Raw genomic sequence first — 23707 nt, 5'->3', positions numbered from 1 at the left:
ACAAATAATTAACACACCGTTGTGTACCTTGGTCACCTTTTCCAAACTAGTTTTATTGAGACCATGATTTGTCATTGTTATAAGTTGTCCATCATTTTGTTTATCCTAACATACATCCATCAATTAAAATCAGTTGCAAAACTTTTAGCTTAATAAAACATTACCATTGTGTCAAAATGTAATAAGGTGTTCAAAGCTGCTGACCTTATCTGTAAAAAAGTTAAACCCTTTTTCTGTCTCTCTTGCAGTTGTGCTCCCTCAGCACATATTTGTTGGTGCGGGGGTCAAAAACCACCAAAAAATGGCACTTCACCTCCTGTAGAGAAGGAAATAGCAACTATTATTATAAAAATCTCTTACCTACTGTAAAAAGCAACAAGTCATTTTGTATTATGAAAGAATATAAGACAGAAAAGCTTGATTCTTAAAAGTCTTGAAAAACCATTCCTAAACATAAATGCACCCACACAACTGATTTACCTTTTTCTCAAGACTGCAGCTTTCCAAGTCATGGTTTTCATCCTTGGAGCACTTGGTTTTTCCCAGGACTGCATCGATCCTAAAGTTGATCATATTGGTCACCTGATAAGATGAGTGGATAGAGGACAGACCAAATCAGATGTTGTAACACCATCATATGCCGACATGGTGGTGACGTGGTGTGGTGCATATGAGTTGCTGGTTTCCGAAAGATGAATCTAACCTGACTCTGAGCAGCAGTGATGGAGATCAGTTTGAACATCTTCTTGGCCTTGGACCTTGTGTTGAACATGCTCACTGCAAATTGGGTTGCCTCCTTCACATCATTTGAGTCTGGACTCCTCTCAGACCAGTCACCCAGAAGATGCACTTTTTCTATGAGGAAATTAAACAAAGGCATAAGTTAAATTTAACAGAACTGCATAATGGCTGTTGATCAAGATAAAGAGCCACAGTATAATCAATCCAGATGGCAGAATAAGATTTTCATTTGTGTATTACCATATTGACATTTGTCATATCATGCTCACATTACATGTATATGAGCTGATTTTTATGTCAGGAGTTGTTGGTGGGCTAAGAGGCTAGACGTGTGCCAAGCCAGAGACCACTGTTCCATACGGTGTTTCAACATTTGTAAGCGTGAAAACACTGGATATTCTGAACAAGACGTCAGGACATTTTCCTGCCGTGTGTGGCAACAAAACCTGTTAAGGTAAACCAGGTAAATGATCTTTTACTAACTCTAACTAAGTGTTTTTTCTGCTTTAAACTAACCATACCACAAGCACAATGTTGTAATTGAATAAAATAGAAAATGAATCCTAAAGAAACGTACAGTTGCATCATAAAGAGATGTAAAGCTTCAACATATCCGTGGTTTGTAGAATTGCCAACATTAATTCTGGCAATTGGGTTGGTATAATACACCAAAATGCACATATTCATACAGTTACACAATTTAAAACACACCTGTGCACAAACATATACACAGTCAGCTGTTTAGTGTTATACATGGTGTGTGTTTCTTTCCCTTTAGGTATTTTGAGCTCCTTCATTCTGAAAATTTGCCATTTCAGTCCAGAACATCAATCAAGGACTTGGAAACTGTAAGATCACCAAATCCTGGATTCAGCCACTTTCACACTACACTGCCAAACTATTTTCAGTTCTCTGCCAAACCAAGCCCCAATCATCACGCCAAGGATATAAACAGGATTCTCAGGGAAGGAGAAGGACAATTTAGAGGTAATAGTGGCTGCTCGTTTTTCTTGGGTGGCCCAGCAAATCAAAATGGGGTTGGTTTTTGTTTGTTTTATACAGTGACAGTTTTTAGCCACACTAAAATAAAAGCGTAGCTCTAGAGAGGGCAATGTTGCAACTTGCAACAACCTGTCATGGAAATGTGTGCAGACAGTCGTGGCCCACAGAGGATGAGTCCCACTGTAACTGAAAGATCTTGACAGCTATTGGACAGCTTGACTTTATAACAGACATTCATGGTACCCATAGGTTGAATCCTATTGACTTTGGTGATCGCATGACTGCATCAAGCACCACCAGCAACATTAACACATATCTGCTCATCTATTAGATGGATCAGCATAACATTTTGTACAGACATTGGTGGTTCCCAGACAATATATTCTACTAACTTTAGAGATCCCCTCACGTTTCCTGGAGCACTACCAGCAGGCTGACTTTTGCGGTTATCAGTTACATTTCTCAACAACTGTTGCATGCATTACCATTAAATGTCACAATCATGATGAATTGTTAAATATTTGAATCCTAATGACACTTGGTTAGAGCGTTCCTGGTTGGCTGTCCCAACAACAGAAGTAAAATAAGCACAAAATGGTCTCGAAAGTGTCAAAAGGTAAGGTTGCACTTTCCTGTTCCCCTTTTTTTTATCTCCATTATCTTCATGTCATGGTGAATCATTATCATTTTCGTGATCCTGCACTTTTTATCTGGAGGCACCATCAGGTTAGCATTTTGATATCATTTTGTGCTAATTACCTACATGCAAACATGCTGAGCTAAAATGCGCAGCATGGCAAATAATATGCCTGCTAAGTATAATTTAATAGCATTACCATTGTGGAAATGTAATCATGCTGATGTCAGCGTGCTCATTTTCAATATAATTGCTGACATCATCAACACTGACGCTTTGGTTGAAAATCCTGTTTTGCTGCTTTTTCCATCCCCACCCTGTTAAGTACAGAAGCTCATTTTGCATTGTAGTCCAATAACACACTGAAGTTGGGCGTGTTACATATCATACCCAACACATCAGGACAACAAACTTGAATCTTCCAGCTCTTTGTGGTCGGTACAACAATCCTTTTCCTCCATATAAGGACTTAACATTATGTAAGATCAATCAACCACAACCTTTTAATGTAAAATGTCTCTAAAGGGTACAACATTTTTATCCTGTGGCACTAAAATACATCATATGTACATGTATACTATTAATCAAACATATACTTTGCGAGCATTTACAGTATATGCCATTCGCAAATATGAATCTGATTCTCTGCTCAGTAAAACCATTTTACAAACAGAAGCCAATGGCGTTGGACATATTAGGTGAGTGGGTATTGACTTTCCCAAGCACTCCCAAACTAAACTCAACGCTGCCAAATGAAATAGCATTTGACCAATCAGGACTTTCCCTGACTGCTGCCTTAGCCAAACTCTCTGACTCACTCTACCCAACCAGACAGCAAAGGGAGTCACTCTCTACAGACTGTGCACATAAATGCACATATTGTTTTGACATTTCATCATACAGGCACACAGTTTACATGCATTTAAGGTTGAATCACTATTACTGAAAGTTACATGACTTCATAAGCAGGGTAATCCGTTCATACAAGAGTTTAGTTACCACTGATAAGCATTATATTTGTTTGTGCAGTTCCTACCAATGGAAACATATTTTTGATATTGCTGTGTTAATATTTTTGTCTTTTATTTAAGTACTGCCTAAGTTTTATTTTTAAGTTGTTACTTAAACTCATTGTATAAAAATGACATATGGGGCAAGAAGTTAAATTGGATAGAGATACAAATGCTTTGTTTGTCTGGTTTCGAGACTGTTAGTCATGGTCCTGACACAGACGCTTATACAGCACCCACTGTTGCACAACTGTCCTTTACATCAACCTGTACAACCTGTCATGGCACATAATCCTGGCACACATCACATGGTACAAAATGTTAAATATTTGAGTCCCAGCAGCAGAATTTCTGGTTGGCTGTCTCCACAACAGACGTAAAATAAAGTAACTTTATCATGATTTGACAGTTTCTACCTGCACATTTAATTTGTTGTGCAAGCAGATCATGTCTTAAGTTAATGGTTTCCCGTTCCTGTTTTTTTTTGTTCACTCCATTATCACCTCTAACTCAGGCCTTCCAAATAGCCTCATCCAGATCAGAAGAATAGTGGTATGAATTGTGGTGTAACCAACAGGGTAATAACATCAGGACAGTCGTATAAGTAACTAGTGGTTGTGGAGCCTTTATGATCATTTTAATCTGCATTCTTTTGTATCTGCCCATTTAACGAGCCACATATTAAAGTGTCTGTAGCTTTCGTTGTGAGTCTGTCACTTGCTGTTGTTCATTTATCAATTGTGTCACCACTTTTAAAAAAGTAATATCAAGCTACAAAGTCTCCTCTCCCAAAAAGGAAGTTTATCCGCTGTCTTATGACATTCCTTTGTCTCACTCATCATTCTGTAACTCCCTGTGTCTTTACTCCTATTTCTGTTCAGCACTTACTTGTTGTGATAGGTTCCTCCACAAGCACATCGGCCATACACAGCTGGACAAATACACCTATCAGCAGTGACAGCGGGAGCGACATCTTTACTTATCAACCACCAAACTGCACAGCTGAATGAAGGATGAATCTCCAGAAAAGGCTTCAGATGATCAGGATGCTTTGCTTTAACTGGTGGTGTCTGGGTCCACGGAGAAAGCAGTAAAAAAGACAGTGAAGATAGTTACTGAAAAAAGTCAACTTATAATTCTGTGACAGGTAGATATTGTCACAAATGACTACAAAGAGAGAAACAACTTTAAAAGTCTTTACCTTTCTGTTGTTGTTACAACAGGACTTCACCAAGTGAATGCTGGAGCCGGACTGAGAGGAGTAAAGGGAGTGAGGAAGAGAGAAAGAGGGAGGGTGTCACTGGTGAATGGCGGTGGCTGTTCAGCATTTAAGCTGTGGTATGTTTAACAACCCAGTGAAGGCCACACCCACCCACTGCCTGCCAATGACATCATCAGCGGCTTTCGCGTGTGTGTGACAGAGTGTGTATGAGACTGGGTAGGTGGGAGGGTTTGTGATGATGGGTGTCAGATGTGTGCCATTGTGTGTGTGTGCGCTCGTGTTTCTGGCCTCTTTGTTTGTTTGCATTCATGTGTGTTATGTGGGTGTGCAGCCTGCTGGATGTGAGTGATTTTCTTTGGTTCCTTTACACGAGTGGAAGAGGCCCGTTTGTGGAGACCTGACTCAATCTCAGCTGGTTACCCCTGCGGTGAGTCACAGTGCAAACTATAGCTCACAACAGAACCGCATTACACACCAGTTCTAGATACATCAACATCCTGCCCAGAGCATTTGTTATCATGTGCTTTAACTGTTCTGATAGCGGTGAATAAATACACAGACGTCAGCGGGTGGAACGGAGCCAAATGAGCTGTAAGGCCTCATGATTTGGCTGACTGACACAGGGAGGGTGACTTTATTTTCAGGTTGTCCCTACCTCTGCAATTACGTGATTATTTGTCAACTATTAAAAGGTCCAGTGTGTTGGATTTACGAAGGGTTAGGGCCAGAAATGTATTTGATTATGTGTTTGTTTGTTTGTTTGTTTCATGGGGACAGTGCACAGCATCTTAGCTGTACCAGAGTTAGCTATAAGCTAATTTACATTTGTAGAATTAGTTAGAATTAGTCCTTTATATCTACAGAGAGAGCAGATCCTCCTCAACAGAGTCCGCTATGTTGCACCCCAACCTTTCTACAGTAGCCCAGAATGGACAAACCAAACACTGGCTCCAGCAAAGGCCTTTCGTCGTTGACCCAAAGTTGGCCTATGACACTACGTATCACCCACTTACAATGCTGTCCAGAGTTCCCTCCCCAGACAGCTTAACACCCATTCACACCTGGGCCCACCTAGCCCTAACGACCCACAAGGATGTCGGTTGGGTAGCAGACTCACAAGTGGCCCTAACGACTCTGTAAGGACACGCCCACACATGGTTTAAAAGCCTGCAACTCCCCTCTAGTTAGTTAAAACTGAGGAAGCCTCTTGGATGAGAGGTGAAACGTCTTCAAGGCACTGAAAAGAGTCCAGTTGCCTACGATACAGCATTTTACCTTGAACTGGATTACGTAGAATCGTCACCAATGAGTATAAAAACAGCATCTGAATAATAGGCACAGCCCAACAATCTCATTTGTATCAATGTTCACTGTGAATGTGCGTGGGCTGCATGAGGATGAAGTGCTCATACCCACTTTTATCAGTTAAAATCACAGTATTTTCTGCATTTGGTAGTGGTAGGCTGATTAAATGTCATGAAACTTTCCGCTGTTGTAGCTCTCAGTTTTAAGTCTTGACTGTGGGTGTTAGTTGTTGGAAGTATACAGAGTTGTTTGTTTGACTGTTAGTTGGCAGGACAAAAAAAGACTTAACACATTTAACGCAGCACTGACTAAGAAACCAGTGATGCTTTTTTTTTTTATTGATGGGGTTCCAGTTTCAGTCTGTTAACACTGCAGGAGGAGCCAACCACCATTACATTGTGTCCCAGTCCGCTGAATATAATAGTTTACTACAGTACTTAAAATACTGTAATAAATATATAAAATAATATGTAAAGATGATCAATTGCAATAATTGTATATATGTATATACAGTAATGGTCAAAAGTTTACATACACTTGTAAATGTACATCATGGCAGTCTTCAGCTCCAGTGATTTGCTCTTACAGGTGATTTTAACTTTTACCAAAGTAATATTATACCACATCATTTTACTTTTACTCAAGTACGAGTAGATGGTGTCATAAGGACTGTCACAGTGTAAGGAGCTCTCCAGGGCTCAGCCATACAGACCACATTATTATTTTAATCAGACAGGTAAAACCTATTAAAATACTCAGCAAGCAGCGGCCTTGAAGCTGTCCAGAAAACTCAGGCTCACGGTAAAGAAGTTGTTTTGACGCATTTTAGCCCATACAAATATTGTGACTCCTGCTTTGGATTCAGTATTTAAGAAGCTTCATGTTAACCCAACATCACTGAGGCTGAAGGACCTCACAGAACACTGGATCATGTAACATGCAGTCAGTCAGTTTATTTAACTTTGAAACATTCAGTGAGGTAAAGCTGGTACTGTAGCTGAAACATTTCCAGCTCATTCAGTCGTCAGCTCCTCCGTCTTGATTTTTGCACATGGAGACGAGCAGATGCTGAGAGCTTCTTCAGTGCTGTGTGTGAGGAGCATCATAAATCTGCCACCACAGAGGAAGCACATGGTGAGGTGACAGCCTCATCTGCACAGGTCCATTGTCTGGACCGCGGCTGCCGTCTTCTTCTGGTTCAGGTTCTGGAAGCAGGTTTGTTGCATGAGTCCTGTCATCAGAAAAACAAGTCATGAATATTTTATATATTCTCTCTGGTGGGCCAACGCTTTTCCCAGAGCCCCTGCTGTTATCCTGTGTTACCACACGGAGGTGCTGCGGGGGTCCGGTGATTGTCACCTCTGGGTGGTGTTTGGGGTCGGCCAGTGGCAGCACCTGAGGCTACAATGGGGTGAATTATTCATTCAAAATGACATTAAGACTCACAGGAGATGTGTAGGCATGAGCATACCTCTGACAGCCATCTGCAACCGAGTTAAAACATACAACAGGGTGAGTAACATGAAGAATCACTGAATTACTAACAATAAAACCTGCAAGACTTAGTTGATAATGTTATTAAAGACTTACATACATTACATAGTGATATTAAATGAATAAACTGGTATATCAAGTCTTCATGTGACAGAATCTTGTAGTTAGTTTTTTCGCCAGAACACAGACAATCTCATGTTTCATGGTCTGGGTTTTTAGTTGGTGATTTCCTGTTTTATGTTAAAGGATTATCCTGTCTGTTTTTCCCTCCCTGTGTATTTAAGCCTGTTCTTCCCTCACTCTTTGTTGGCTCATCTGTTTCCCCACATCAGTCCTGTCTTCCTCCTTCATTTGTTCCCCGGTCCTTGTGTGTTCCTCATGTTCCTCATGTGTTCCTCACAGCTTTATGGTTTGTTCTCCGCTGTTGTCTTGCCTCCATCTTGTTATTGTATTTGTTCCCTTTTTGTTGCTTGTTTTTTGAATTAAGGGATTTTGGATTTTGGACTTAACCAGCACTACAGCTCGCTTTTTGTTCATTTATCTGCCTGCTCTGTTTTACCGCCCTTTTTGTTGCTCAACTGTATTCCATCAATCATTCCTGTGTGTTTAAGCCTGTGTTTCTCTCTCACTCTTCGTTGGTTCGCCTGTTTGTATCCTGTTTTCATCCTGTGTCTCCTCTGTACTCGTGCTCCTGTGGCATTACCTTCTTTTCATTCACATGATTTCCTGACAGCCTTGCACCTCCGGGATGTGCATATAATAAGCCTTCCGCTCATATGATACTAGTATGTCAATAATAGAGTCACATTTAACGCATTGCATGCCGAGACTATCTGGGGCCTCGCCCTCTCATAGACCCTGGTGCAAGTCGCTACCTAGGGCATCGCCAGCCCCGTCAGCCAGCCTTCAAGCCATTCCTTTACCACTTCTGATGTGTGTTTGGGATCATTAGATCATCTTCTGACTGATAAATTTAGGTTTTCCTGAAGAATTTGGAGCTAATCCTCCTTCTTCATTATTCCATTTACTTTGTTTAGAGTACCAGATCCACAGGCAGCAAAACAGCCCCACAGCATAATACAGTACGACCAGCACCATGCTTGACAGTAGGTATGGTGTTCTTGGGCTGAAAGGCCTCACCTTCTGTCCTCCAAACATATTGCTGGTCATTGTGGTCAAACAACTCAATTTTTGTTTCTCCTGACCACAGAGTTTTCTTCCAGAAGGCTTTGTCTTTGTCCATGTGATCAGCAGCAAACTTCAGTCCAGCTTTAAGGTGCCTCGTCTGGAGCAAGGGCTTCTTTCTTTCTCGGCAGTCTCTCAGCTTATGTTGATGCAAAACACACATACACATTTTCTCTCAGCAACAGGCGATAGCTTGTGTTTTCGTCCTGATTGTGGCAGTGAGACAACTGTGTCTGTAATTGCTTTGTCTGTGTGTGTGTATACATACATATACATACATATATATCATTGCGAGTTCCAGTAAGAAGGTGGTATTATGGTAAATTATGAGTAAATACTGTGATTAGGGTACAACAGTGTCTGGTTACTGTAAAAACACAATACATTACTGTGACTTTAATGTATATAACTGTAATAATTGTATACTAATGTGAATTTACTGCAATTATTAGCCAGTAATTTACTGACTGAAATTACAATAATTATAACACGTTTCACAGTGTGTCTTATCAATGAACATGTTCAAACAGCATAAACCTACATCCACTGAAATATAGCCTACACAGGTTTACGATAAAAATCTGATGTCCTGAGGTTTCTGGTGTTCATGTAAATGATAAATGCAAATTCCACTCTTCAGCCTGCAGATTTTACTCTTTATGTAATGAATCAGAAAGTCCAGCAGGGGGAAGCAACACTGTGTCACAGTATGCAACAGGTGGTTGACAAGATTGAATTACTGCATTGTCATAGTCTGGCAATGCACTGACCATTGTGTTTGATTACAAAGAAACTCGAACGCACTAAGTAAACATTATGATTTAAATTTAGATTTAAAAGCACTGAGGCCTGGTGATCAGAGCCAATGTGCTATTGTCCTACTGTCAGACAATAAAACATGAGCAGCGTACGGCACATTATAAATCTATATTAATTTACAGTTTCTATTATAAACAGAAAGAAAGAAGGAAGACGATTTACTTTCTATTAAATTTTACGATATGCATAATAGAAACAAACAGAACCGTAATCGCTAATATGAAGCCTAGGGTCATGATGCGCAAGAACATGGACATGCCATGATAAGAGAGGTATTGATAAGTGATGTGAAAGTTAGAAGTATAGCAACATAAACACAGATAAGCAAATAACAGACAAAAATCTGACGGAGGAAGCACAGATAAAGAGGTGAGAAGAAGCATAGGCAGGGAACAGACTGACAGGTAGATTGGCTCATTCAGTAAGGCAGATGGACGGGCAGATAAACTCAGCGGCAGACAAAAAGAAAGAAAAAAGCCACGCAGATGGACAAACAGTCAGAAAAAAAAAAACGAGCAGATGCAGTCTAGTCCACAAAACATGGCCTCAAACACCAGTCTGACGCAACTAAACAAAATAATAAAAATGTAACAGTCTAAAATAGTTGAAAACAAAATTGTCTTCTCGGCCTGGACGCCATCCGCTGCCCTCCTGTTCCTAATGAGGCGTACTGTAACTCTTCCAAGCAGCAACTGACAGCTCAGGGTCAGTAAGGGGGTGTCTGGATTTGTTTAAAATGGAAAGTCCCCCTTTTTCTATGAAATAATTGATGTCAGTTTTGTTTGCCTAATGAGTGGACTGGAAACCAACTGCCACAGCTTTCATCCAGATTGTTCTTGTACAGTCTGTGCAGGTCAAAGGTCAACATTACTGCACAAATAAACAGCCTGAAATAGAGCACACAGCCTTCTACTACTGTTGACTATTGAAACTGTTTTTCGAGGTTATAAATGACAAGAAAACTCTTTGAGAAAAATAAGTAGTTTAGGTATGTGTTACTGAACAGTTAAATCTTGAATATAATCTGTATGACATGTGCTATAATCATGCACCATTAAAGGCAAGACTCAATCTAACATGACACCCCTGCAGTAAATCTTAGTGAAGCTGAAACTCTTCCATTTCTGTTGACATTGTATCAGAGTGCTGTTGATTCTACCCTACGGTCATTTCGAGGCTGTGTATCGGACTGTTTCACTGACGGATGTGTTTTTCCACCTCCATCTACATTCACCAGGGAGGACAAAAGGTCACCGCTTTGGATAATGAGCTGTTACAGTCATCCAGCTTATTGTCTGGTTATGCACAGAGCACTGGGAACATTAATGGGTTTAATGTGTTTCAGTACTCATCGTGGAGCAGGTGAGCGACATAATAAATGATATAATAAATCAGACACTTGTCTGAAGCAGTAGGACTCACAGTAAAAACATATTATGTCATGATTTATTTTACTGGCTCCAGGATTGTGTATTATTGTATTATTGCATTATAATTATTGATGCCTAAAGGTGTAGTGGAGAAGCAGTATAAAATAGTATAAAATGAAAATACGAAAGTACAAGTACCTCAAAATTGTACTTAGTCCTTGAGTAAATGTACTTAGTTACATTCCATCACAGGACAATTACATTCTATTTGACAGTCAGTTGTGATCGGTCTGACTGTAATGAGCGGTTCGAGGAAAACAGCACTTGTGTGCTATTGTTGGTATGTGCCTTTGTTCACATATGTAAACAATTAGTGGGAGACAACACTGTTTACACAAATTGTCCCTCGTGTCTTCAATGTTCTTACCACCAATTGAGATAATTCATGTTATTTAAATGTGTTTCTCTTGGCACTTATTTATTTATCTATTTATTTATTTAACCATTTTTGCTCTCCTTAACGGTCCAGTATGTAGTGTGTTTGTGACATCTAGCCTTGAGTTTGCAGATTGCAACCAACTGAATACCCCTCACCTCACCATCTCCTGTAGTCGCCGCTAAAAACAGGACAAACGTGAAAGGCCCTCTCCTGAGCCAGTGTTTGGTTTGTTTGTTCTGGGCTACTATAGAAACATGGTGGTGCAATATGCAATATGTAGATATAAAATGCTCATGATAAGGCAACTGAAACACAATAATTTGTAGTTTCAGGTGATTATACACTAATGAAATTTAAGTATTTAAGTATTAAATTCAATTTCGACAAATATACAGTGGAGCCTCCTCAATTCTACACGCTGGCTCTTTAAGGGTGCACTGCTGTATGTAGTTTTGGGGAAGAAATTTTAATTGTTTTTCATGACTGAATAAACAAACTGACCTTAAAGGACAACAACATTTCATACTGTTTTACTTTATATGTGGCGGACTCTGCCACCTTTCTAGCTTCAAACAGTGTTCTGCGAACCTTATTTTACTCTGAGAACAGCTTGTTTGTTCAGTAATGAAAAGAATAAATATTTCTGAGTTTGTATTATTACCTCATTAATATTGTAAATATTAAAATTCTGAGTTTGATTTTCTTCTCCAAAACTACATAATGCCTCTTTAAACTAAGACAAAAACTCATAATGAAAAAACAAATTGTAAATACTTTCACGATTATTTTGAGATGACGTCGATCCAAATTAAATACTGAATCAATACATTAAAATAAATTATTAATTCAATTAAAAAAGTAAGTATGCATTTTCAAAAGAAATAGTAAAATTGTATGACTGGCTTTTATATGTTAACCCACTGCATGAATAATTTGGTCATTTAATATATTACTACACTAAAATTAATTAAAATTATTGCAATAAAAGTTCTGCATACAGTTTCAAATAACACCTTTCAATGCGTGTTTACCCCAAAACTTCAGTAAACAGGTGACGCAAATATGAAAAGCATCATAATCCTGCTGCATCTAATCGTCCACGCCACATTCCTCAGCCCTCTGACCTGGGATCAGTGCTGATAGCTCAGCCTCCATAATCCCTTTACAGTCAGGTCCCGCCCACTCAGCCGAATGATTGACAGCCGGCTCCTCCAACGAGGCGTCGGCCGACTCGTCTGGCCTCCGTTCTCCCCTCCTCCACCTCCTTGTCCGACTTTGTTGCTCTCCTGCCCCGCTAGCCCGTCTGCAGTCTCTCCGGGGTGCCGAAGATCAACTCGACAAACTCCCAGCCATGGAAGGCGACAATATAATAATGCCTGTTTGACTCGGGGAGATTTTCCAAGGTAAGTTGTGTGATTTAAACCGGGGAGGAGGGCGCTAGCTGGCGGGGAAGCTGCGTGTGCGGGGGGCCGAAAAGTTTATCCGCCTCAGTACGCGGGACAGGAGGGAAGAGAGAGGGGAAACACTCCAATGTTGTTCACCGTGGGGATGTGTCATGCTGCTAGCTAACATGTTTGCTCTCTTTTAGCTTGTGTGGCAACATGTCTTTTAATTCAATGGCCTGTCATTTTGTCACAGAAATTAACGTTATTCTGTCATGTGTTGTGATTGTATGTCTGAAAATTATGGGATAAAGTGAACATGAGCTCTTTTCTTCACTGAAAACTGAAGTAACATGTCGCTTCAGCTGTGATTTTTGGGTTCAAGTTTAATTTTAAAGGAAGAAGAAAGTGGCGACACACAAGTGGAGCATTAGTATTATTAAAGAAATGTGGCTTAATTTAAAATGTAATATGTTGTTTGAATGAATTAATGGGGCACTTGTAGTTTTGGAGAAGACATTAACATTCAGAACTGAAATGTTTACAATATTAATGAGGTAATAATACAAACTTAGAAATGTTTATTTTCTCCATAATCTGTCCTGAGAGGAAAATAAGGTCCCAGAACACTGTTTGAAGCTGGAAAGGTGGCAGGGTCCGCCACACATAAACAAAGTAAAACTGTATGAAATTGTGTTGTCCTTTAAGATCAGTTTGTTTATTCAGTTTATTCAGTCATGAAAACAAAGAGAGCTTGTTTGTTTAATTTGTTTAGGCTGAAAAAATCAGTCAGTGATTTCTCTTCTGATTAAAATGTCTTCCCCAAAACTACATACTGCACCTTTAACTTTTCTAGACTCGTAGCTGATATGTTACGTTACGTGGCAAGTTGTAAGCTATACCATTATGTGTATGCAACACTGTATATTTGTCATTTATTCATAGGTATATAAAGAGCTCAATCAAAAGCACAAGTGTTGAAAACTGTGCGTCATCCAAAAGCACTTGTTGATTTGATAAACAAAATCAGTCTTCATATTGCTCTCTCTTTTTGTATTGTTATATGCACAATTATAGTTGAAGGGCAACTGCAAATGCACTGAGCCCGCAATTAGAAATAACTGCTGTACACACACACAGACAGGCAGACAGACAGCGAGTGAGTGAGAGAGAGACAGAAAAAGACAGACAGTGGGACGGGGTCTCCCTACAGATGTGCATTCCTCTAGCTAGTGGAGTGATCAAGCCTTTAAATAGAGCTCAACAGGAATGCAAACAGACCGAGCAGAAAGACGAAGCCTGGGGGCGTCTCTGGAGCAGGAGAGGGGAAGGTAGGTGGTAGAAGAAGGGCAGAGAGACGAGGCTGTGAGTGCTTTTGCTCAAAATGAGCTTGGTTTATTGGTCTTTCTAAAATTGTTTTTAGCAGAATTTGGGTCAAAGTTCGTGTGATGTCTTCTGTAGCTTTATGCCACTAAGAAAGTCAAGGTTAAGTTGTCTAGGGGGGAGATTTAGATCTGTGTTGTTGCATCTCTGTGTATCATTGCACATTGCGAATCAGTGGCAGAATTTGACCCGTAGCCACAAATCCTAATGTGACGTCAGTGTACGATCATGTTTATCAACCAGGCCAGTCTGTTGTGCTTCAAAGAGATGACATAGTGCACAGAGATCGTGTTGTATAGGCAACTGAAGGAGATTTTCATTCATGTGTTAACAACTTTTGAGTCTTTGTGCTGGATCGCTGGTTTTGGTTGATGTTATTATAACTATTTTTTGATTTGACAGAAAATGACGCATTGGATATTAATTAGTTGGATCATGATTTATGAATGTACACATGTATGATTAAATCTAAAAGCATTTCAGGGTTTGTATGATGTCTTGAAACTTTGGACAGTGCTTAATTTGAAGTCTTATGGTTTTAAGGTTGAGAACATGCATTTGAATTCAGATATAAAATGCAAAATGCTTTATTTTTTTAAAATTAAAAAAATGTTTCATATTTGAAATGAAACAATCCCATCGTCATATCAGTTTGTTGTCTCTGGGTGTCGAAATTTAGAAATTAATCATGATCAGAAGACTAAAAGTGACAATACACATTGATTGCTGTTGGAATAAAATAATTCTGTAAATGTAGATGTGACGTTAAGGCTTCAAGAGTCTGGAAACTTTTGGTTTAGGTTCCTTGAAAGTACTAGAAATGTACTATTATAAAGCTGTACGAACTTCTTTGTCATGAAATGGTGGCTTACACTCTTACTCCTTGCTTTAAATGTTGACAAAGGGGGGAATTCAAGGATTAATTAAAGGTTTTAGTCTGGTGTAATAAGCTCAGAAGTGGCTCAGGCTGTTACTGGTTTGGTCAGAGTTCGTCATGTGTTGCCATCTTTCGGGGTTTAGTTGTCCCATTACATTTGGCTTTTTATTTGATTGGCCCAGTCGCATTTTACACTATTGACCAATTTTTGACTTTCCCTCTCTGTGGTTTGTCACTGCTGGCTGCTTGAGAAATGGGCTGGGAGAGTTTACACTCAGACTGTAGTTTGTTGGCTGTCTGTTGACCAATTGGAGGCAATTTTCCCCCTGTGGTGGTAAAATAGAAAGACAGGCAGCCAGTCTTGCCATGCTAATATGCCCCAGGTTTTCAGTGGTTCCCAGTTGGATCACACTTTCTTTGCTTTGAAATGCATTCAGCTAATTTAACTTTGTCTGTTGAGTCTATGCAGAGTGATTAAAGGTAATTGTTTGTTCCTAGCCAGAGTTACTATGAGCTCTGTGGAGAGAGGAGCCAAACACCTGGCCACTCCCTGCAGTTTTTCTGTCAGTTACAGTAGTGTTGACTGTTAATGGATTTCACTTCACAGACTGGGTGGCCCTGATCTGGAAGACGTTCCTTAGTTTTAATCTCTAGCTTGTCTGGGTTACATTAAAGAAAGCTGGCTTTGAAACTGTCTTACAGAACATCAGCTCTTCCACTCTCTTGACCACTTCACCGCTGCGAAACTAAATGTACACAGAGTAAGAAAAAAACGAGAGACAGCAGGCACCTTGCTGTTTACCTCTGGCAAGTTAGTCTGCCCATGGATTCCCATGTCCTCTGTCCCTATAACAGGAAAACTGGAGTGTATTTTCGTTTTACAAACATTGTGACCAAAAAGTCTGTAAAAAGATTATTTAGAAATGAACTCAGTGAACAAATGTGTTTTTTTGATTCAGCGGCTGCTGGGATATCTAAAAAAGAAAGGGAAATCCGAGGTGCTAGGATATCTGAGAATAGTGACATTTCAAACATGGCTTACATCTACAACTTTGAAACCAGTCAGGATGAGAGATAAAATATTTTTTTACAAACACAAATCCACTTGTTAAGTGATCCTTTAAATTTGGTTATCAAACACTTGTGACAAAGATATGTAGAGGGGTGGGGAGGAGTGTTTAGAGCAGGGATGTAATACCAGAGAACATCTCTCTTTCTCTGCAAAGCATGTGTGACTGACTGTAGATGGAAGGGGAAGAGGGCAGATTGTTTACCTGTTAATCTGTCTGTCTCTGACGGATAGAGAAAAAAACACCCTTTTCAGTATCATCATCTCCCAAAAAAGTTTCTATATCAGCACATATAGGACAACATTCATGCTGATATGATTTATTTGTGATCTGCTGATAATGGTCTGTCAACGATATATCTATATTAATATCGGCCACCTGATGTATCGGCCAGGCTGCCGATAACACCAATTCGCTAGATTTAACAAGATTATTACCTCTGCTTAGTGTTAAGTGAGAAAACAACTTTTAAAAGTAGCTTTCAAATTATTACACAATTATTCACACGACTATTTTATAAGAATAACCAATCAGAGAAAGATTAAACCAAAATAAATCTGCCTCACTGCTCCATCAAAATCCTGACATTACTACATTTTTGTTTTTGCTGTTTGATAAATAAAGACATACAAAGACCTAACTTATTATACTTAAGTTAACTTTTTAGTCCAGCTCAGTTAAACTCACCTCGAAACACCTCATTCAAGTTTGAGAAAAGGTACTGTTCAGCTTCGCCTGATTCCCTGCAGACAGCTCCCACTGGCAGTCCAATCTCTGCGCTAGCTCTGGCCAAAAACCACATACGCGCACACTTGCACACAAGTATGCACAGGCTCCACTTAGACCTTCGCACAGACGCACGCATGCACGTATACATGCATAGGCACAAAGTCAGACGATCCAATACTTTCAAGCGCACACTCACATAATCACAAGCGCACAGAGCTAAACTCAGTCCAAGCCTCCATACTCGCTTCTCCACACTCATATTTCACTAGTCACACACAGAGGGCCCACAGCAATCAACTTTAAATTAGAGAGAAAGCTGCTCCAAGAACTTCAGTGCTGCTTGCCAGGTCTGAGGCCATACTGTTCTTGGTGTGTGTGTGTGTGTGTGTGTGTGTGTGTGTGTGTGTGTGTGTGTGTGTGTGTGTGTGTGTGTGTGTGTGTGTGTGCGTGCGTGCGTGTGTGTGTTTGCGCGTGTGTGAGACGGAGAGACAGAAAGAGCCAGCTCTTGATATTAAACCAACTTTGAGGGGCCTAGAGTGGGGTGTTTCTCCTCCTTTGTGCTGCTGTTCGTGCACTTTCTTCACCAGGAGCTCTGCTCAGTTGTTCAGTGCTTTTCAGGAGTTTCTGCTAGAAACAATATAAAATTATTTAATCTCAACCTGGCTTGTTAATTTTTTCATTTACTACGATTGTCTATGTTTGCTACAGTTGCCACAGCTCCAAGCCACAAGGTCAAGCCACTTGATCTTGTGGCTTTGGGCTGTGGCTTCCCTTTGAGGTCAACTGACCATTAAAGGAGAGCGATAGTGTGGTGATAGTGAAAGTGTATTATTTGTTAGATAGTGAGGACTTTCTTTTCTGCTTGCACAGCTAAAGCTGCCCTTAGTGATACAAAAATGTCCCTGTATGATGGGTGAAGGATGATTAAATACATAATGGCTCTGCAAAGAAACCTTATACTGGCTCTTGCATATGGGAACTGATGCCAAACATCTGAAGGTTGCTGCATCTGTTTTACATTGAGGAACATATTTTTGCCAGAAGAGTCTGGAAATATCTCACCATCATTTCACATAATCTTCATCTTGCCTGTTATCATATTTCATAGTATGATGGATAAATACCTTAAATAAGACTATTACACAAGAATGCCTATCCAAGAAATTCGAACCAATTGAAAATATATTGACCGACAATCAGAGATGAGCGCAAATACATCAGAACATATCTTGTTAGAAATTACAAATACTTGCTTATCAAATATATCAAAGTAAATACTGGTATGATTTTAAAATACAAGTAATTTTTAATTTAGAAAATACAAAAAGACATTCTACACAAACTGATTATTACATATTAGCAATTTAGTAGCCTCAACATGGGTTGGATGGTGTTGAATAGTGACAGACAAGAGCTCCGCAATTAAAATAAAGTCATAATTTATATCTTTTACTTCATTATTCAAATAACTGGAGTCACAAACTCCATCTTTTATTTCACTCTTATAAAAACAGTTGTCCAACCTGTTGGATATAGAAATATTGTCTTTGTGCTACAGTTTGAGACCAGAAGATGGCATCATATTTGTTACTGATTAGCCCAAGTGGAGACTATTTTTAGGTGATGTCGTATTTTGGTCATCTTGTTTTGCATTTGTGTATTTAACTTAACGTGCCATCACAGCAGCTGTAAGAGAAGAAGCTGCAGGAGTATGAAGTTTCAAGCTGCACTTAGGTAATGGATCTATCTCTAAACAGAATGAGCTTAAAGTTGTCTTTAGTTTAATGTGCCCACTAATAGCCATCATCTATTTGTTAATTAATCTTTATACATAGTATAGTGCTGTTTACATGATCTCAAGCATGTGTCATCGTTTATGAAACTGTGGTGGCAAGGTTGATTTTAGCTTATACAAGAGAAGACACAAGATACTGTTTTACATGGCCACTTCAGCCACAGAACAGCCCATCGTCCGTTGTAAATAGAACAGATTCCAACGATGTAATCCACTAAATCATACGTTTCTAGATCTTGTCTTGATAGCAAACAGACAGCTTCTGCTAGCGTTTCAACTCAAGTTAAAGACTGTGTCCTTTAACCAAACTAAAGTTTCTCTATTTTACCAATGTTACAAAGCCTGAGTTTCACTGTAACTTTTCACAGAGAGGGTTGGAGGGACTAGGGTGAGAGAGAGAGAGGGCCCTAATGTTCAGTTTGACAGTCTTAATAAAGTTAATACCAAAGATTGTTCAATTTCGACAGTGTTACATAAAAAACAGTAAATACAAAACAAAAAATAGTCGCCATTTTAATAATATATGTGTATATATATATATATATATATATATATGAATATATGCCCAACAGTGGAGTACTGGCTGATGCCGACAGCTCCACCGTGTGCTTATCACTTGTTGGGGTGAATAACTGGCCATCCTGAAAAATGGCTTGCTCAGAAAGTTCCAGGAAAGATAAATGTAGAGAATGTGCTTCCCATGCAAATGTTCTTTAAGATCCTGTGGACCTCTACAGGCGTGCGGTGCAGGAATCTATAACATTTTCATCTATTGGTCAAAGAGTAAGATAAACCCCAAATTCACTGACTTCTCTTTACAATTTCGCCATTTTATTTAATAAGAGATTGTGTGAGGTTTGTATATGTTGTATCAATATCTCAAATATTAATGACTGTATGTGTATGGAATTTGCTCTGTTTGTTTGACATATTGCTGCGATCTTTCCAGTAAAAGCAAAATCTATGGTTAGCCATATATTCTGTAACTACTCTGTCCAGTGCACTGTTGACTGAGAAAACACTGCTTACTGGGGAGATTATTAGAACTTGGCAGAATATTAGTCTGTGCTGGAAAAACACTCTATTGATTGCTTTGGTATAAAATTCTACGTACAAATCATGAGTGCTTACTTGCCAAACCAGCATGAAGAATACCGTGGATTGATTTACAAGCCGCTGTGGCAAAAACTGTACCAGCATTTTGGCTGCCGAGTGTTGACTCCCACCCTGCAGGTGTTCATATTTACCGTCACTGCTGTCCTGAAAATGTTCTGTTTGTTAACCTGGTGTCTAACGTGAAATTAGAGCATCAGATCCACCATCTTGTTATTTGAAGATGTAATGTAATGCTGCCGTCTCAGTGAGTCACATTTTCTGAAGCAGTGAAGAGATCTGAGAGCTACTGTAAAGGGAGAGACCCTTATATTTGTCTTTATTTAGTGGTTTCATGTCTGTCTCTATTGGAAGTTGTGTCCACATTTTCTAGTACCAGAGACACATTGATATGGAACTAGCAATCACCAATCCCTAAAGTCTTATATCAATTGAATTAAACTTTATTTGTATAGTACCTTTCATACAAATTAGTGCAGTCCAAAGTGCTTCACAGAAGACTGACAAGCAAATGGTCAGACAGAACAAGTGAAAAAAATTAAAATAAAAAATAGATAAAATGGGTTTAAAAGACAAAGAAAAGATAAAAAGGATGACAAAGAAATACAATAAAATAGATTTAAAAGCTATGATAATAATGATGACATTTGACATTTAACAGATAAAAGAGAATACAATTTTACACAATAAAGTAAGTACAACTAACCGCAGCTTTGGCTACGTCTGTCCAGGCTCTAAAGACTGTGGCAGTGATGGCTTTGAGCCAGAACGACTATAGCGTGGTTAAACCTGAGACAGTGTGGATCATTCTGTCACTGAGGCTTTGAGAGATAATGTTCGGGGATGTAGCTGCTTGCTTCAAGGTTGCTAGCTCTGATTCACCAAACTGTGTCATCAACTGTTGGACAGATCCTCAACTGTGACACACGTGGTTGAAAAGGAACATTTCCTGGTGTGAATAGTGTATCTGTGCCTTTGTGTATAGTTACAAGTACACTCATCACTGTGTCTCTGTGAAAGCATTTTGCATGAGCAAATAAATGATACAAAAGCTTTCATCACCACAGTCACCACACGAGAGGAAGAGTTAGTTTTGAATGTGCAGGCCAAAGCAGACCATAATATTTATGTATTCGTTTTATTATTTCCATGGGATGGAAATTGTATTGATGCTTGTATCCTTTATAGAAAACGTGTTGTCTCTTCAATAGAGATGAAACATTTAATTGAATAGTAGATTAAAAGATGGGAATCGATTCATTGTTTCATAAGGCAGAAATGTAAAGTGATGTTGAATGTGTGAGTTGGATATTTTGTTTGTCAAATAACAAAAAAATTTTTCACTTTCTTTGAGACATTATGAGCCAAAATGATCAATTGACTAAATAAATAGCAGAATAATTGATAATGAAAGTAACTGGTTGCAGCCCTTAGAGGAAGTGATTTATGGTATTACAATAGTCCCTCTACACAGGCTTATGTGTGTATTTAAAAAAGACTAATAAAGACATTTCCGGTGTGTGGCAAATGTAGTCCCCCTCCACTCAAAAATGCGAGTTGCTTGTTGTTACTTGACTCGGATGTTTGAGCTTCACTCTGCAGAATGATGTATGTGCAGAGTTTGTTTTCACACTCATCTGCTGAAGGGGGAAAGTTTCTCTGTTCTCCCCGTTAATCTCAGTCTAACACCTGGACATACCAGCAGGACACAGTGACATCACTAGTCAGTTATGATCCACCAGACTGAGAATGGACTTCAGTAAAGGAGGAGACTTCTTGTGTCCAGAAGTAAAGCTTTTGAAATGGCAATTATTTTTAAAATAAACTGCTTGAACTGGAAGTTATTGTTCATTTCTAAATGTGTGTATTGGATCTTAACCATCCATTTGCCATTTATTGTATATCTTTGCTTTGTACTGTAAATGCAAACAGTTTAGCATGAAACACACTGAACAATTGCTAAAAGAGAAATGAGTCCAGCCCGTTGAGCTTGTTACTCACCCGTCATTGAAATGATGAAAACAAGCCCTGATACATCCAATTGTGCTGACTGAGTGCTGACACTAAAGGGAAGAATCTTTAGATGAGGACAGATGAGTTTGGATGACTGGCACAAACTAAAAACACTCCTATTCATGTTTCTTTTGGATAGTTTCAGCTAATGCTGAAAACATAGCTGTGGGTGGTCTAGCTTTAAGAGGCCACCCTTTGTTTGAAAAGGTCACCTCTCAACACTTTAGGTAATAGTGCCATCCAAATCCATAAAAGTGTGAGATGGACCAAAAAGAGAAAAGCATTTGATAGTTGAGTAGATGGAGAGTTCCAGTGGACAACGTTGTGTTCATGTGTTTCTACAGCAACAAGGCGACTATTTTTACTGCTTTGGTCATACATAATTGATAGACTTGTCTGTTTGAATTATGTGACAGTAAGTTATGATTTAGCAATGATGTCTCTTGGGCAGCAAAAGTGTGTATGTGTGTGTAAATGTAATGACATAATTATGTTGGACAGCCTACGTAAGTGTGAACCTGTTTCAACCTTAAACACACGTCCTCTCTATTTTTCCTCTCTTTATCTTCTTGTCTTCTCTCCTTTCAGTTTTGTTTCTGCCTCGCTCACTCTTAATCTCTCTCTCCCTGTTCCTCCTCTGCCTTTTTATTGTTTTATTTGCTCTCCTTCTTACCCGTCTGCCGCCCTCACTTTCCCTCCCTCGCTTCTCGCTCCTGCATGTGTTTGTTGTCTTCATGGAGCGTTAGCAGTCTTGTACAGGGGCGAATAGATGTTATGGAGCATGGTGATCATATCTGATTTGGCAGGCAGGTGACAGAAACAGATGAGAAGGAAGCCAGGACTATACTAGCAAAGCTTCTGTGATGAATGACTGTTCACACTCAAGCTTAGACTGACCAAATTCCAATTTTTTGTCTGTTTTTCATCTTGTTGCTCTGCTAGCGTAGAGATTAATTCCAGTGGAAGTAGTTTTAACTGGCTAAAACTATCTATCCCTCTCCATAAGGATGGCATCAGGACACAATTGCATCTCATATGGGTTGTCCTGTGTTGTCCTAGCATCCTGGCCTCATGATGACTTTTTATTTGAAAAGGACCGGACTCGCCTTAGATGTAGTGCTATTCTCTGTCCTTCCAACAGCTCTAAGCAACACCACGGTAGTACATTGTGTCATCTGTCATCACATGCATGGCAACTACAACACTCAGCAATAGATTTAATGAATGTGACAGAAGCTGCGGGAACCTTTAAAAGAAAATAAGGTGCGAAGAGCAGCCCTACATGGAGATACTTTTTTTTTTGAGGGAATGATAAATCTGAATACATTTTAATGATGAATGAAATATGGCTAAATGTGACAGCACAATCTGGATTCAAGCTACAGTATATGTTTTAATACCAGATTTATAGAGGACTTGTGTGCCATTTTGTACAATTTAGTTAACCGGTTATTCTACTGTAGTAGACTCATTTGGATTCATTTATAGAGCCAATTTACATTATTCTTCTTAAAAGATTAATTTGTTTGTGTGGATTCTTCAGATTATTTACTAAGTAAAGAATCATTTTTGTAAATTAATGTGCCTTTCAAGTTCATTGTTAGATGTCTTAAAGATGTTTAGATGAACTTTTCACTCCATGAGTAAAGGCTTAACTAGGTACTTTTTAAAAATCTTTTCTAATAAATGAATTTAAAAAAGATTAATGATAATGAATAACTTAATTTAGGGCCGATGAATTGTTTGAAAATTGTTGCTGATTGCAATTGGCCCGAATCATGTCTGAGTTCTGAGCTCACTCTTTATCAAGTTTAGTTTAATAAATGGTGGGTCAGAGTTGGCTAAATATGGCAATGTCTGCCAGCTGCACTTTGAATCTTTCTGCCAAACTGAATGTTCTTTTGAAGACAGTTTTATTGCCCGGGTTAAGGCTGGTTGCAATGAGTCAAGCAGCTGGTGTTGACATCAATGCATCTCGAAAACACTGCTCAGACGTGAAAATCAATCGTTTCAACTTAGAATTGATAGATATGAGAGACGATCTCCAGCCTTTGTTCTCTTTTGCCAAATGCATGGCGTCAAACTCTTAAAATTGAAGTTTTGAGTACGTGCCAGTGTAGA

At 39.2% G+C, this 23707-nt stretch overlaps 2 protein-coding genes across 2 annotated transcripts in view; one reads left to right on the top strand and one right to left on the bottom strand.

Annotated features, from left to right (window-relative positions):
* Nucleotides 1-32: 32 nt before the first annotated feature.
* LOC311274618 (cystatin-C) lies at nt 33-4698 on the bottom strand. The gene is made up of 5 exons (XM_084382433.1): nt 4592-4698; nt 4279-4460; nt 704-855; nt 481-582; nt 33-316 (listed from the first exon to the last, which is right to left on the bottom strand). Exons 2-5 carry the CDS (start codon nt 4361-4363, stop codon nt 221-223), a joined length of 435 nt encoding a protein of 144 aa, XP_084238559.1. The 5' UTR covers nt 4364-4460; nt 4592-4698; the 3' UTR covers nt 33-220.
* Nucleotides 4699-12485: 7787 nt separating this feature from the next.
* Nucleotides 12486-23707, top strand: part of il11ra (interleukin 11 receptor subunit alpha) — a 50772-nt gene continuing 39550 nt past the window's right edge. The window contains exon 1 of the mRNA XM_084382607.1: nt 12486-12627. The gene's annotated coding sequence lies outside the window, so the exon portion shown is untranslated. The remainder of the gene's footprint in view (nt 12628-23707) is intronic.

Source organism: Pagrus pagrus (genome assembly GCF_965226575.1).
Source record: "Pagrus pagrus genome assembly, chromosome: 19".
Taxonomy (NCBI): domain Eukaryota; kingdom Metazoa; phylum Chordata; class Actinopteri; order Spariformes; family Sparidae; genus Pagrus; species Pagrus pagrus.
This window is presented reverse-complemented; position numbering and strand designations above follow the sequence as displayed.

What these genes read in the sequence shown, in the direction of transcription:
- LOC311274618 (XM_084382433.1), bottom strand. Translation starts at nt 4,363, where the DNA reads ATGTCGCTCCCGCTGTCACTGCTGATAGGTGTATTTGTCCAGCTGTGT. An exon ending in GGAGGAACCTATCACAACAA is followed by an intron (nt 856 to 4,278) that starts GTAAGTGCTGAA and finishes ATTTCCTCATAG; the next exon opens with AAAAAGTGCATCTTCTGGGT. An exon ending in TCACTGCTGCTCAGAGTCAG is followed by an intron (nt 583 to 703) that starts GTTAGATTCATC and finishes TCATCTTATCAG; the next exon opens with GTGACCAATATGATCAACTT.